The 14338-nt window shown below is 44.3% G+C and overlaps 1 protein-coding gene across 4 annotated transcripts in view; it reads left to right on the top strand.

Annotated features, from left to right (window-relative positions):
* The window catches only part of unc5a (unc-5 netrin receptor A), a 124228-nt gene that overhangs the window by 79761 nt on the left and 30129 nt on the right, over window positions 1-14338 (top strand). For 2 of the 4 annotated variants that reach the window (XM_068584821.1, XM_068584813.1), the window contains exons 3-6: window positions 1885-2028; window positions 3648-3751; window positions 4933-5113; window positions 8254-8421. In XM_068584821.1, the coding sequence (XP_068440922.1) occupies window positions 1885-2028; window positions 3648-3751; window positions 4933-5113; window positions 8254-8421 (597 nt within the window). The remainder of the gene's footprint in view (window positions 1-1884; window positions 2029-3647; window positions 3752-4932; window positions 5114-8253; window positions 8422-14338) is intronic. The other 2 variants (XM_068584838.1, XM_068584830.1) reach the window with 1 other exon arrangement.

The raw sequence follows: 14338 nt of genomic DNA, 5'->3' as shown, positions 1-14338 counted from the left end.
AAAACAATTCCCTCTCCAGAATCCCTTCCTCGTGTACAATATATAAATTGCACATTGCTGCATATACTTTAAATGAAAGCGTATGCAATCAAGAAAAAAAATGCTGCTCGTGCTGCATTTCATTATTTTTTTATCGATGCTATAGCTGACACTTTAGTTTAGAGTAGACAAAATGCAACGGCGGGGAGGACCATTGTTCTTGAATTGCATGAACAATGGGTGTCTTCTGCTCCATTTGTTCAATCTCTATGGTACCCATTTTGTGACTTTAGCCGATTGTTTTATCATTTAGCTGCTCTCTCAGCCTATGCCACACACTCTCACTGCAAGCTCACACACAATCACACACGCACACGCGCGCACACACACACACACACACACACACATAGAGAGATAAAGAAAGTGAGTAAACGAGAGTGAACTCCTCAAGCCAGCCTTTTATTTCAAACTTTTTGAAACACACAAATATCACTTTTGTCCTTTTTTTGCAGAGACAAGCATTTTGGTGAATTTTTGCACACAGCACGGGGTGTTGTTGATGTTCACAGTGGCGCTTCAGGGCTGGATACACTGCACACAGTCACATTTACTGTGGTCGCATAAAGGAAAAGTCTACTGCATTCAGAAGCTGAGAAATGTGTGGTCTATCTGTTACTTATCACGGCGTGACTACCAGGCCAAGCCACTCCTCTTTTCTTCCCAATAGCTCAAGTCACTGCTCGGCCAGCCTGCGCTCACATAGGCAGTTTGTCTTGAATTGTATACCAAAAAAAATCCCCCCTTTTGGCTTGATGAATACTTTATATCGCCTCGAGGGCCTCCTATAATTGCTGTATAGGTTTGATGGCCTGATAGGTGCCACTTAGCCAAGCTTCAGCCAGGAGCAATGATCACTGCAGACAGATCAAGTGTGTGAGGGGAGTGTAAGAGTGTCACAAAGTGCCTTTATGTAAATGAAAGTTGAAGAGCGGCTCTCCATTGAGATTTAAACATACAGGGTTGTATATGCTCCTCTGTCAGTCCCGGGGATGTGTCCTCTGTGAATGTAAAATGTTCTGCGTTCATATAAAAGGTTCAACACCTCTCTCTCTAGAAGACCCCAGAGAGAAAAGATGAGACGGAGAGAGTGCTGGAAGCTGAGGGGAAACACGGCAATCTCTTCATCAGAGTGAAGAGAAAGTAGGACACATGGTCGGGATCAAGGTCGTAGCTCAATATATAAAAAAAATACCTCCGGATTACAGGTGGCAAATTAAAGGTCAAAGGAAAATTAAATAAGAGATTGCTTCTGGAATATCAAAACAGACAGGACTCTGACAACACTATATTGCTTGGACGGTTTAGCAGAATGGATTTCGTCCCAATATTCCTTTGTTAAAAGAAGCGGCATCTTTACTTTCTTCTTGAAAAGCAATAAAGCGGTTTTCAGCACTGCGCTACAGCGGCATCACTTTTATCAACACTGTCGTTGAATTGCTCTATAGATTGTGAACTCTTCCCCTTCTCCTGGATTTAATAGAGAAGCAGGTCATGCTGAGTGTTTTTGTTTGTGGAGTGTTTCTTCCTTCCCAACTGTTGGTGTTTTAACGCCTTCCAAATTACACCGAGGATGGCTGTGAGGCTCTCTTCTCATTTTACTCCGTTAACAAGCACCCTGTTTATATACGATTATGCTTCCCTGCTTGTTTATTTTCCCGTGCTTCTTTCAAATTACTTTGCCAGTTTAGCGAAAGGTACAAAACGCAGTAAAGGACTCAGTTGTTTTCTTTCTGTGAGGAAATATGATGGTTCTTTTTTATTGTTTGTCGCCGTCAAACGAGTTGATGGGGATGAACCCATTCACCATTCACCATTCTGACGGTTATTCCTGTGTTTGCTTCGCAGCGCTGCCAATCATGCAGGTGACAATTGACATCACCAGACAGCAGGTGGAGAAGATCTTCGGTCTGGATGAGTACTGGTGTCAGTGTGTCGCCTGGAGCACCACCGGAACCCAGAAGAGCCAAAAAGCGTACATCAGGATTGCTTGTGAGTGCACTTTAAAATGATCACTGTGTCATTACAAATGCAAATGCTGCCTAACAAGGTGCTTACATACTGCATACCAGTTTGTAAAAAGAGGATATTAGCATTTTTTTTCACTTTGGATTTGGTGGGGAGACTAACTTTCATTTAACAATTAGCCCAGAGGCCATTGGGATCTCTGCACGGCAGTGCATTACTGCGATTACAATTTAGTTAAATCATCTTCCTGCGATTACACTTAAGAAGTAAATATTCAGCCCTGGTAGGGAGAAACAGAGTAATGCATTTGCTTGAAGGCAGTCTTTTAAAAAAAAAAAAGAAAAGAAAGTGGAACACTAAATTTCAGTATTCATGAGCATATTTTTCTCTGGATACAGTATATCAGCAATGATCCCTGTGGAAGTAACTGGAATAAAAACAGATTTGAAATTTATTGCAGTGCAGCAATCATAAATCTGTCTGGGGAACACACATCCCTCGCTGCAGCCTCAAAAGCTTTATTCGAAGAAGCCATTTTACATTTGATTATTTTAAAGCATTCTGCCTATTAATTCCCACATAAATATGCATTATTCTAGACGGAGCTGAATGCAGCACTGTCTCCAAACCACCAGACGTTTTGAAAACACACATTCATTATCCTACCTTGTTTGAGAACTCAACAAAGTCAGTTAGCTGTAAGATAAGGACACACACATGCTTCAATAACAATGCGTTAATGTGCACGCACTGGTTCACATTCACGTGCACACACATCCGCACTCGCATACATTTGAGCCTTCCAGGACCGTTATATCTCACGGCTCCCCCAGTCCCATTGTATCGGCTTTGATTAAATTAAATGTCGTGTCGTTTCTGCTTGTCTTAACATTTCTCTCAGTGTGATTGGTCAGGACAGGCTCAGCATCTGTTGAAAGGAATTCACCGGTGGCTCACAGCCGCACCCTCAATCCCTACACGATAACACATTGTTCCACTCTTGAGTCAAAACCCGGGGTGAACACTTCAAATTTGGCCCAAGCTGCCAGCGGTCAGCGTCCTCTCTCGCGCATCAGAAACAATGGCCGTGCATTTAAAATAAGCATTGGCAGGTGTACCTGTGTAATGTGTGTAGCCTATACAATTGCATGGCAAGACTTGGTGCAACGGTAAGAGGAGCCAATGAGACGTAATGTGAAGCCCCATGCAGTCAGCCAGGCTTGCAGGAGCTCTTGTCCAGGCGCCTCGGGGCTGTGTTTTCGTGTGGCTGCTCCATACAGATGGAAGCTGGAGGCTGGCGGATGCTGGAGAGAGGAGAGTGGGTGGTAGGGGAGGAGTGAGGGGTAATGCAATTGCTTTTGCTTGATGCCGGGCCCCTCTGGCAGCAGACAAGCATCTCTGAACCAGCCAGGCAGCCTGTAATAAGCAACATGGTTGGTGCCACCGATCCCTGTGTGGCTTAGGGGCCAACTGGAGTGTGACATGCTCAGCAAGGCCACGGGTTGACATTTTAACAGTTAGAAAAGTTTTTAAAAAAAAACCACACATCACCAAGGCAAGTTTTGTGGATAGAAGTATTTAAAGCTCACAAGCTCTTACAAATATCCTAATTGGTTTTCCCGTGTCTATTTTTTCTCCCTCAGACCTAAGAAAGAACTTTGAGGAGGAGCCCCAGGGTAAAGAGGTAGCATTGGACCAGGAGGTGTTACTCCGCTGCCATCCCCCCGAGGGAGTGCCACAAGCCGAGGTGAGACACAGATTCAGAAGATATTTATAGGCCCACATCTCGGATCCATGTACCCGTTCCTCACCAGGAGGACAAAGAGCAAAAAGTAGCTCAGGATCAGCTCCACAGCATCTCTCCCTGCTCCACAAGGGAACAGACAACCCTGTATGGATAAATTACACCTCTAATTATTCCCCATTATTGATTTATTATCTCTCTTACATCTCTAAGAAGCCGTATATCACAGCGTCTCGTCACATCACTCAGGATAGGCTTGGAGGCTTCAATCCCCGTTTGGCATCTCTAAAGGCCTATCCATAATTAATGGGTCTATTTGCTTCTCTCTCTCTCTCCCTATCTTGTTCTCTATCTCTCCGCCGTATCTCCATGTCCTGTGTCTCTCATGCACTGTTGTTCTGCCCAACTCGCTCTGACTGTCATCAAAATCTCTCAGTGGTGTGTGCCTGTGTTTAGAGGACCAGACTAGGGCCAGCTGTTTCACCTCGTATGCTGCATCCTCCCAGTCCCAGATTGGCACTAACCGCTTTAATAACAACACAAGAGGAGGTTAGGCCAGCCACTCCGACAGCACGGAGACCAAGAGCAGCAGACTAGCCAATCACAGCTCGACAGTGTAGGGACAGTTTGCAGAGAAATGGGAAAGAAGGTGCCAACTGCAGTTCAACAGAAAAGAACATCAGAGCAGAAGTCACCACGGGAGAAAACGTGAATAGTGCACGAGAGAAAGAAAGCCCAATTATATGCGGCATCGCAACTGGCAGTAATACCAACAACAATGCCTCCGTATCCTAGCTCCTCTCGAGACGGCACAAGGTCAAGTGAGAGCAAGAAAACAAGCAAACCAATCTGACAGTACACCAAAAAAACGAAAAATCATCAGTTTTGGCTTCTGCAAGAAGGCACAGAAACTACACAAAGCATGATCAGTTTCACTCTCAGACCGCCAACAGCCATAGAGATCTCCAACAGCTACAAAACTAACACAAAAAGAGAATACATATGAAAATTGTTTATCTCACTATCCGTGCCAGACCTATCCACAATTGTTCTCCGCAATTGTTTGTTTCTCTGCTTCTTGTTGTCTGTTTGATTGCATTATGAACCACTGCTGACCTGCATAGGAGGGGGAGAATGCTTCTGTTAAGTTGCAGTGAATTTTGACTTCTAAAACATATTTTCAGGTGGAGTGGCAGAGAAACGAGGATGTGATCAACCCAGCGAGTGACCCCAATTTCTTCATCACGCCTGACTACAACCTTGTCATCAAAAAGGCCCGGCTGGCGGACACAGGCAACTACACATGTGTGGCCAAAAACATTGTTGCTCGCCGCAAAAGCACCTCTGCCACGGTCCTAGTCTATGGTAGGTGATAACTTCTTCCAACAGGCAGTAAGAGGCAGTAAGAGGCCTGGGGTCCTAAATATACAAAATCATTTTTTTTTAAAAACAGCTTCAATGAACCATGTATTGCTGGCATGTTGCTCTTGTTACTCCACAGAAACGTCGGCATGTTCTCGTGCATGGAAGTACCCCGGGTGCACTTTTATATCAGGTGGTTGTAATAAATATTATTCTCTTTTTCGCCGTAGTTGTCATAACAAAATGCAGCATATTACATATGGCAACAACTTGTGTAAGTCAGCTCTATTTTTCAGCCAACAATGAATTGTGCCATCATTAATAACTACAAAAATATATAGTAGTGTATCTGCACATTAATTAGCGCAACTTAAAATGTTGCTGGCAGTCATTCTCGCAAAAGCTGGCAGTCTCCAATCATCCTCCTGCCATCTTCTTAGTTCTCTGTAGTGAATCCAATACGGGACGAGAAATTGAATTAACAGCAAACTGTAAATAATGACTTGGCTTGATAAGCGCACTGATTTTATTAAAATTCAGAAAACAGCATATTTCCTATCACAGACGGTTCCTTGGGTAATGGTACTACTTAAGAATTGCAAACGTTACAAAAGCCATCCTTAATTTTCAGCTACATGCAATCAGGATATCGTGAGGGAAAACGCATCATGAACGTAACTTTGGTGCATATGAAAAATGGAAGATCTGTGATGTCTCACACTGGGTCTGTTTTATTGAGGCTGCCAGAAGATTGTGATACTATGATGTGCTGCAAAGTCAGAACAAGAGTTTGTGTATATTATCTAACACGACCGCAGAGAAAACGCACCATATGCCACAAATATACAACACTATGTAGGAGTACCCCATCCTCCTCAGCAGTATGTGTACCATGCTATATAATAATATTAATTTCAAGGTTTTTGTTTGAAATCTACTCAATATTTAGCTAATAGGTTATATTTATGAAGTTCATAAATTTAAAATTGCATGAAAAACAAAGGGATAAGCATATCCGTTCTGAAATTAAAGGAAGTTATTTGATCAAAGCGTATTATCTTGTGCAGTTTTTAAATTTAGATTGTAGCTACTTGAATTATAATTGAATTACATTCCCACTTAAGATTGCTTTTACAATGATTACTTTGCTCCCAAATTGAATCTCAAGCGATTTTGGGTGTAAGCTGAATTCAATTCAGAAAACGTGAGCATAGTGTGGAACTAGAGGGTCACTTGGATGGCTTTAGCAAAAATATGCATGTCCACACTATAGATAGATTAACCAGCATGTGTTACTTTTGATTTGACTTGTACAGTCTTTTTACTTCATTTTTGTTGAGAAATAATTATCAAATCAATATTTAACAATTCAAACAAAATAAACAGTGGAGAGATCACTGTATTGTATTTTCAATCTCTGAAAAAGCACTTAAAGTCATTTCCTGTTATGCTGGTTCTGTAAATGAAAAAAAACTGTGCGAACTCTGTTGGGGGCTCAGACGTTTAGATGACTGTAAATATCGTTGAAAATTAAGACTTGTGCACTTTCACTGTGAATGGTTTCAAATGGAATGTGTTAATTTGGAGCATGCCGTCAAAACACACATTATCATACACTCCTCCAAGCCCCCAGCGTAAAAATAAAAAGCCCAATTATTCCGGCTGTTGGTTTATAACAGATTAGCTTGTTGTTGAAAGACTTGCTCTGCAGATAAAGAAATCTAGTTTTGGGAATGATTGTGGAGGCAAGAACATTCACTGTCCTTTTGTTTGTCTTTCTTGCTTTGTCAAACCATCGTTTTCACCCGTGGATTTGACAAATTTTGAACAAATTGCTTGAGTGCTTGCTTTTGCAATTTTATTTCTTCACATCACTCCATGTGCTTGACAAGATGACACATGTGTAAACATTGTTGTGCTGTTTGCGGTTAAACCACGACGCGAGAGACGAGCAATTCAGTTACCTGAAAGCTCGACAACCATGCTACCATGCTAGCTAGCTGTAGCAAGTCATCATAGCTGCTGCTATTCAAAAAGGGTTCAACGGGGGGGCAGAGATGTATTTTAACAAGGCCTGGCTGGTGTGACTGCACTCTGTGCTAAGAGGTAATCAGGGGCCGAGTTGCCTGGCAATTTACCTCGCCGTGGTGGGCAATCAATCGCATAGAGAGGGCACGGAAATGATTCACCAACGACAAGCACAGCCGAGAGTTAGGGGGGGAATTAGGAAGGGAGTATGTACAGAGAAGGAACGACCGTGCTGTTCAAGTCAATAAATCAGGAATCCCGGTATCTTGTAAGCTGCGGCAAACACAGGATGTACAGGAAGGAGCTGATTAGAATTAAACCGGCGTATTTGATGTAATCACCTGCCGCGATCGAGCGATATACTGTAGCAGCTATAATGTGCCAATAAAGGGTGAAGGTTCAGCGGTGTTTTTCTTCATGAACCTTTAGTTTCGAATACAAAGGAGGCATACATGATAGCCCACAGTGTTGTTCTCTACCATTCAAAGAATATTTAACTTGAAGATTGATGTGTGAAATCAGTGGTGGATGTGTGAAGGATACAATCTGAACTATTGGAGCAGCAACGATGCATTTATTTTCAGTGATATGTTTGAATTTCCAAGGAGTAGGCGTAGGCTTATTTTATGCATTCATGACTAGGAGCTTTTTTGCTTTAAATAGCATTTCTTTACAGTGATTACATTCTCACATTTCTGAGTGTTTTGTTTAATGTCTCCCTGTACCTCTGTGAAATGTAGAGGGATATTTAAAATGCCCACAAGTTACTTTGCAGTATCTGTGTGTTCCTCAGAGATAAGGTAGAGAAAAAAAGAAGACAAAAAGGCAAGCTGTCATGTTATTTTTCTGCTCCCTGTTGAAGCCATTTTGTTTTTACAACAGTTGTCCATAATGCCATGGTGGACACAGGAAGCAGCCGCTATTGCTCTTGCTCACCTTGCAGTGCCCAAAGAGTGTAACAGCAGTCACGATTATTCTAGCGCAACACACCTCTTTTCTGTGGTGCATGTCGGGTAATCCTGGCTGCTCTGTCCCATCATCCATCCATTCCTCCCTCCTCCCTCCCAACCTTCCCCCCTCCCTCACCCACCTTTCCCCGGGCACTGGTCTGACAGTCAACGGTGGCTGGTCCACGTGGACCACCTGGTCGTCCTGCAGTGCTGTGTGTGGGCGTGGCTGGCAGAAGAGGAGTCGGAGCTGCACCAACCCCACGCCACTGAATGGAGGCACATCCTGTGAGGGGCAGAACGTCCAGAAAAGTGCCTGTGTGGCCACCTGTCCAGGTAACTCCCAGGCAACCCCGTTTGTCCTGTGGTGCTTGGCTTCCTGTGGCTTCCTTTTTGCATTTTTTTGCATCTAGAAGTCATTAACTCATCTTTATTTTGGCTGCCTTTTGTTCCAGCACCCAGGTCTTTCCTTAGACGTCGGTGCTTCTGTTTTTTTCTTGCAATCAGACCGCTTACACAGCAATGTCAGAGTCTATTAGTCTTCACAGTAAGGCCTCATCCTGAACGTGATTTATTGTTCACTCTTTGTTCACATATCTCTTTATCTGCTGCGCTGCACGCCGGTCCTGCTTTTATTTCAGAGACCTGTCTGCTTTTAGAGACATGGTCCCAAACATGGCATTGTGTCAGACCAGCTTGTACATTTGTTGTTCTCTGCTGCTCACGCTATGTAGTAAATACGGGTAATAAAAAGCTGAATTATGGCAGCCTGTGCCATGTTTACGTGTGAGGAGTTGAGGGCGTTTCATTTGCCTGCCCATTGTCCCTTGTGACAGCGTCGGAGAGGCAGAGAGTGTCCTGCCTGATACTGAGCAACACATATCGATCTTGGGTAGCCTGAGATGGAAGTCAAGCTGCTTCATTTGCAGTCCTACATTAGCCCCCCGACGGAGGGAGAGGGAGCGGGATAGGAAAAGGGAGGTGTAGGTGGAAGGATAGAGACAGATAGAATCCGATCCAGTGGAAGGAAGGCAGGAACAAAGCCCAGAGTGACAGAGAGGAGAGGAAAACTGAGAAAGAAGTAGAAAAGGTGTGTAAAAGAGCTCGCTGTTTAGCTGCCAGCAGATCTGTCCGTGGACAAATAGCTGGGACTCAGCAGCCGTGCTGACCGCAGGAGAAATCTCCCGCTCGCTAAATAGCAGAGAGGGAAATCCAACACCTCTGGCAGTGGAAGCTTCTCCATGCCTAAAACAGAGGTTATCTTCCTCAGTGAATCAGGGCATTGTGTTACACATCTCCCATGTAAAGACATCACTAGATGTCAAGCATGAGTGTAAGTAACATTGCCCGCTGGAATACAGCAGGAGGAGGAAGACAAAGGAAACACAGCAATGCGTGACACTCCATCAGGACTCTATCTGGATTATTAGCGCTGGAGCAACGAGTCATGGAATTAGAGGGGTGTCTGGGGATGCTTGACATTCCCCCACAGCAAAGCAGGATACTGACCTCCGCGAGCTTAAAGAGATTAATGTCAGTCCAAGCTGCTATTGTAAGACTAAACCCCACCCCTTTCTATCTTTCTCTCGCCCCACTCGGAGAAAGTGTGTAATTTCAACCCTTAAGGTGCTGTGACAGAAATTGCATTGTGTCCTGTGAACACTGTTGGCAGAGACTTTGTGAAGGAAATAACTTTCTGTTTTTTTTTTTTTTTTACTTGATGAGATGTTACAGCGACGCGACCCCGCTCGCACCTCCATCAGTCCTGTTGTTTGGCAACAGAGAGTCGTCTCTGCCTCCTTTTCTCGCTGGTTACCTTTCAGTGGCGCAGACAAACCCCGGCTGTCGGACTCCCGGGACGGCTCCCTTCAAGGCCGAAATCCGCCACGCCACAGCCCGGGGATCATTGGCTGTTGTTTCTGCCGACAAGTGGCGCCGCGGCCCTGTTGTGTACTCGCAGACATGCCTCTGGAGTCCCCCAAGATGAACCGACCACTCCCATAATTCGTCACCCAGCTCACACACAGCTCAGCAAAGACGACCCCGAAAAAGCGTCTGGGTCCACATGATTAACTTATGTATGAATCACCAGCCTGAATACATGAATAGATGTTCTCCTAGAGCCACGTTGAGCAAGAGGGAACAGATGAGAGCGGCCGGGCACAGAGCATCATAACATACAGGATAACAGCTTTCATTATCACTTTGCTTATAGCCTTCGCAGGTCTAATCCACTGCACTCACAGTAGATGGTGATTCCAGCTCATTTCAGAAGAAAGAAACTTGAGCAGAATGAATTACACCGGGAGCCGTAATGCTGCAGATAGACATCATGTTATTTATTTGGACACGGCTGACATTTGGATTCAGAAGCTTTTTAAGTCTGACTTGAGAGGCATCTTTTGCTCAGTGCCTTTTGTTTTTGAGTGTCATTTTAAAATAATACATGACTTCATTCTGGTGTTGTTTCAAGAGTGTTCATTAATTATCCAGATTCAGATTCTTGGTTGATTATAAGCTCTCTAGTGCATTTAGCTTACAGCATTAAGTCTTTGAAATGAGTTACAGAAAAATCTATTTTGTTTTTATCTGCTTATTCTTTGTGATTTGCAGTTTCATTCTGTTTTGTCTAAAACACATCGATGGCCCCACAGATTTGCTTTACTCCTCCTTTAGGGATAAGGAGATGCTGTCAACTGCATGGATGAATATTTGCTGGAAACAAATCAATTCATATTTGGGAGCAACAAGATGCAACGGCTATAATTTGTCTCTGCCTTTTCTGGCTAAGTCTATATATATATTTATTGTTCAAATGCCGTTGGCGTGTGTTGTTCCACATTTAAAAAGTAGCATTATTCCGTAAGAACAGTGTTTAGTTCCAGCCACAGAGGCACGTTTCCACACACACACACACACACACACACACACACACACACACACACACACACACACACACTTCAGATGAGCTTCCACAGACCGACACCAGTAGCAGAACTCTCCAAATGTCTATTCAGAATGACTTGTCTCTAAATGTGAGCTCCCACCTCATCTGGAAAGTGTGAAGATGGAGACGCTCATCTGTACTTTTGTTTAAGTCCCCAACGTGTTTTAATGAGAGTTTATGGATGCCTGTGTGGCAGATAAGATGGGCTTCATGCTGGGAGAGAAACAGGGAACTGAGGAGGAGGAGGAGGCTAAGGCTAAAGCCTGAGGCTGAGAGCAGAGCAGATCAACACTTGAGACAGCAAGTAGCCAAACTATGCAAGAGCTTATCTCCATTTCTCTTTCCCTTTCTCTGCCTCTTCCTTTGTCTCCATCTCATCGTATGCTGCCGAAGTAGCCCACTAAATCTGCAGTCCATCCCTCACCCTTTCATTGACTCTTCCCCGTTGCCGTGTGATCAGAGCCAACAGTCATGGCAAAATGTCAGATCACGGCAACATCTCCAACAAAGACACACTACCTGTGTCAACAGCGAATACAAAGTCCCCAGATTTGTAAGTGACACAGTGACAGCTGCCCCACACAAATTAATGGAATCGTTGCCGGTGCGTTGGAGAACAGCAAACAACCTGAGGAGGTTTCAAACGCGTGTGAATTATTTAAATACTGTACTGATCCCTTAGGCTTGCCAGAGGAGCTGTGAGAATTCTTCTAGATGGAAAACAAACAGACTCTAGGCTGCTTTATTTGTGTATGCGTACTTGTATGCGTGTGTTTGTGCAAGTTTCGTGCTGCACACATGCAAGTTAACGCCCATATGTCTACGATCTACACTTCAGGAAAATGCCTCTTTCTTCTTTCGAAGCAAGCATTCGCGGGTCTCTGGATATTATTAGAGATTGTTCCGGAGACTTCATAATTTTTTTCAAGGAAGAAATAACCGCCGCGGTTAATAAATGTGAGAGAAAAAACACTTTAGTTCACTGCGAAAAGACGGTGGCCATCTGGTGACGGCCTCGCATCAGCGCGGTTTTTAATCATTCTGTGCCATTTGTTTTGGCTCACCCTCCTCGTGTCGCAGTCTGTCTCATTCTGGTTTGTTCTAGTGTTTTAGTTAACATAAGGGAGTAGACGCCGCTTTGTGCAGTTATCCATAAAATACCACATCACAACCACTAACAGAAATCTGGTTTTTGTATGTATAAAATGTGTCAGAAATACAGAATAAGGTTTGGTTGTTAATCTCAATTGCAGCACACTTGCTGTGGCTCAGCTATCAACCCCCTGCATGGGTGCGTAGTTTTCTGTGGCCCTTTTTTTTTCATCAGCCTTTGAACACCGGGATTAGGCGTGGTTACGGTGCGCATGTGTGTTGACAGGACAGTGGGAGCAGAGCGGCAGCCTGCTGGTCTCAGTGGTACTTGTCTACCTCCTTGTGTTTCCCTCAAGGACACAGAAACCATAGGTGTCCGGTGATCTCGGACTGTGTCCGTCAGTAGCCGTTGTCATTTGGAACGGCAAAGCCTTCAACAGGCCCTCCTACTGACCTGTAAAGAATGGCCGGGTCCCTTTTGCTTCTCCCCCCCTACAACATGTCCAAATGGGGGCTTGCCACTGGGCTATTGTATTACTTTCCCTCCTCAGAGACCCGTCTGACCTAAAACCTGTGGTGCTGCATGATTGAAAATCAGCTGTGCTGCTTTTTGCAGTGGCGCTAACAATCTCTTTCTGGGGATTTGATAAGGAAAACTGTGGCTGCGGATAACATTTTTTTTTTATGTGGATTCTGGAAACGGAAAAGGAAAGGCTTTGATTCCAGCCTTGAACTTTAAAAAAAAAGAAAGAAAATCAAGGGAAGTGTCAATTGTCTCGCTTCACTGCATTTATTGCAGCCACAGACGGCCGTCCCTTCGTCTTGTTTGCTGTCCAAACGTTTCTCTGGTCTCTGCTTCTGTGGGACGCCTCCACTGTTTCTGAAATATTTGCAACATGTGTTCAGATTGAGTCAGACAGGCCATCAAGAACTGTTCATGCATCTTCATCTTTCTTTGACTTTCTTCAGCCTTGGGTCACAGCGCTTGAGTCTCATCCACATCCTTGTGAGCTCTCTTCCCACTCCAATCTCCGTGTTTGTAAATGTTATTTGCATGGCCATTTGTCTTGCTTTGTGGTGGGGGAAAAAAAAAGAAGTTGAATTTCATCGCCTCATCAGGGCAGATGTTGATCTCATCTCTTTATTTCACAGTGGTGTGGATAAACTGAGGGGCGACATAATATATTCATTAGGATGTAATTCTCTATTCAATCATTCTCGTTCCCAGCCTGGATAATCAGCCCACTGGCCCACGGATGGGTCCACTCAATGCCAAACAAGGACAATTATCTGATTGGTTCTGCTCTCTCTGCCAAATGGATCTGACTGCAAAGAGGCCTGAGCTGTGTCAGCATCCCATCACACACAAACATACCAAACACACTCACATTCTCTAGCAATCATCTGAGTACAGAAACGGACCAACATGCAGACTTGGGTCTAACACCTGTGCCATTGGCTTGATCCGCTCACAGCTCACAGTGGCATTTAGCTTGGTTTCCAATTGGCTGCAACACCAAATAATATCATTGCTTGGTGCAGTTATGCAATAATAGAAATCCCACCCTGAGTGACTCTCAAGCTTTTATTTTATTAACCAGAGTCCCTGCAGCAGGTCAGACCTGCACTCTTGGGGTCATGCCCCCTGCACTATTTACTGCAAGGATTAATGAGCACTAAGGTTTTCTTGCCCTTAGGTTAGTCAGGAGGAGGGTTACTACTGTCATATGTGTGTGTGTGTGTGTGTGTGTGTGTGTGTGTGTGTGTGTGTGTGTGTGTGTGTGTGTGTGTGTGTGTTGCTCTGGTGATTCTTGTCTGGTCCCCTTCACCCCTACATTTGAGGGAGAGCGAGACAGTGGCGTTTTTCCCCCATGAGAGCTCATTACTGCTCTTTTTCCCATTAGCCCGTTGGTAACCTTCCCCAGGCCTGGCGCTGTGTCACTCTCAATATCACTCCCAGCCGCCTGGCTCCCCCACTCCACCCCACCACAATGCCAAATTACTCCCACCTTTGCAAAATGGTCTCCCTCTCCGCGTGCGGTAAAGCTGCTGATATTTCTTACGGCGAGGCCCGCAAAGAACTATTACCGTCCCATTTCCATTGGTTTCATTTTGCTTGTGTTGATGGTGGTGTGTTTCAAGCCTTGGCAGATAGAAATACTTTGCAGGTGTAATATACATCCACCTGTATTATGGCTTCCATTTAAATGCATG

The sequence above is a fragment of the Clinocottus analis genome, unplaced genomic scaffold (genome assembly GCF_023055335.1).
Source record: "Clinocottus analis isolate CAN_PGR_092001 unplaced genomic scaffold, fCliAna1.0.p SCAF_10, whole genome shotgun sequence".
Taxonomy (NCBI): Eukaryota; Metazoa; Chordata; class Actinopteri; order Perciformes; family Cottidae; genus Clinocottus; species Clinocottus analis.
The sequence above is the reverse complement of the archived record's forward strand: the minus strand, read 5'-3'. Positions and strand labels throughout refer to the sequence as shown.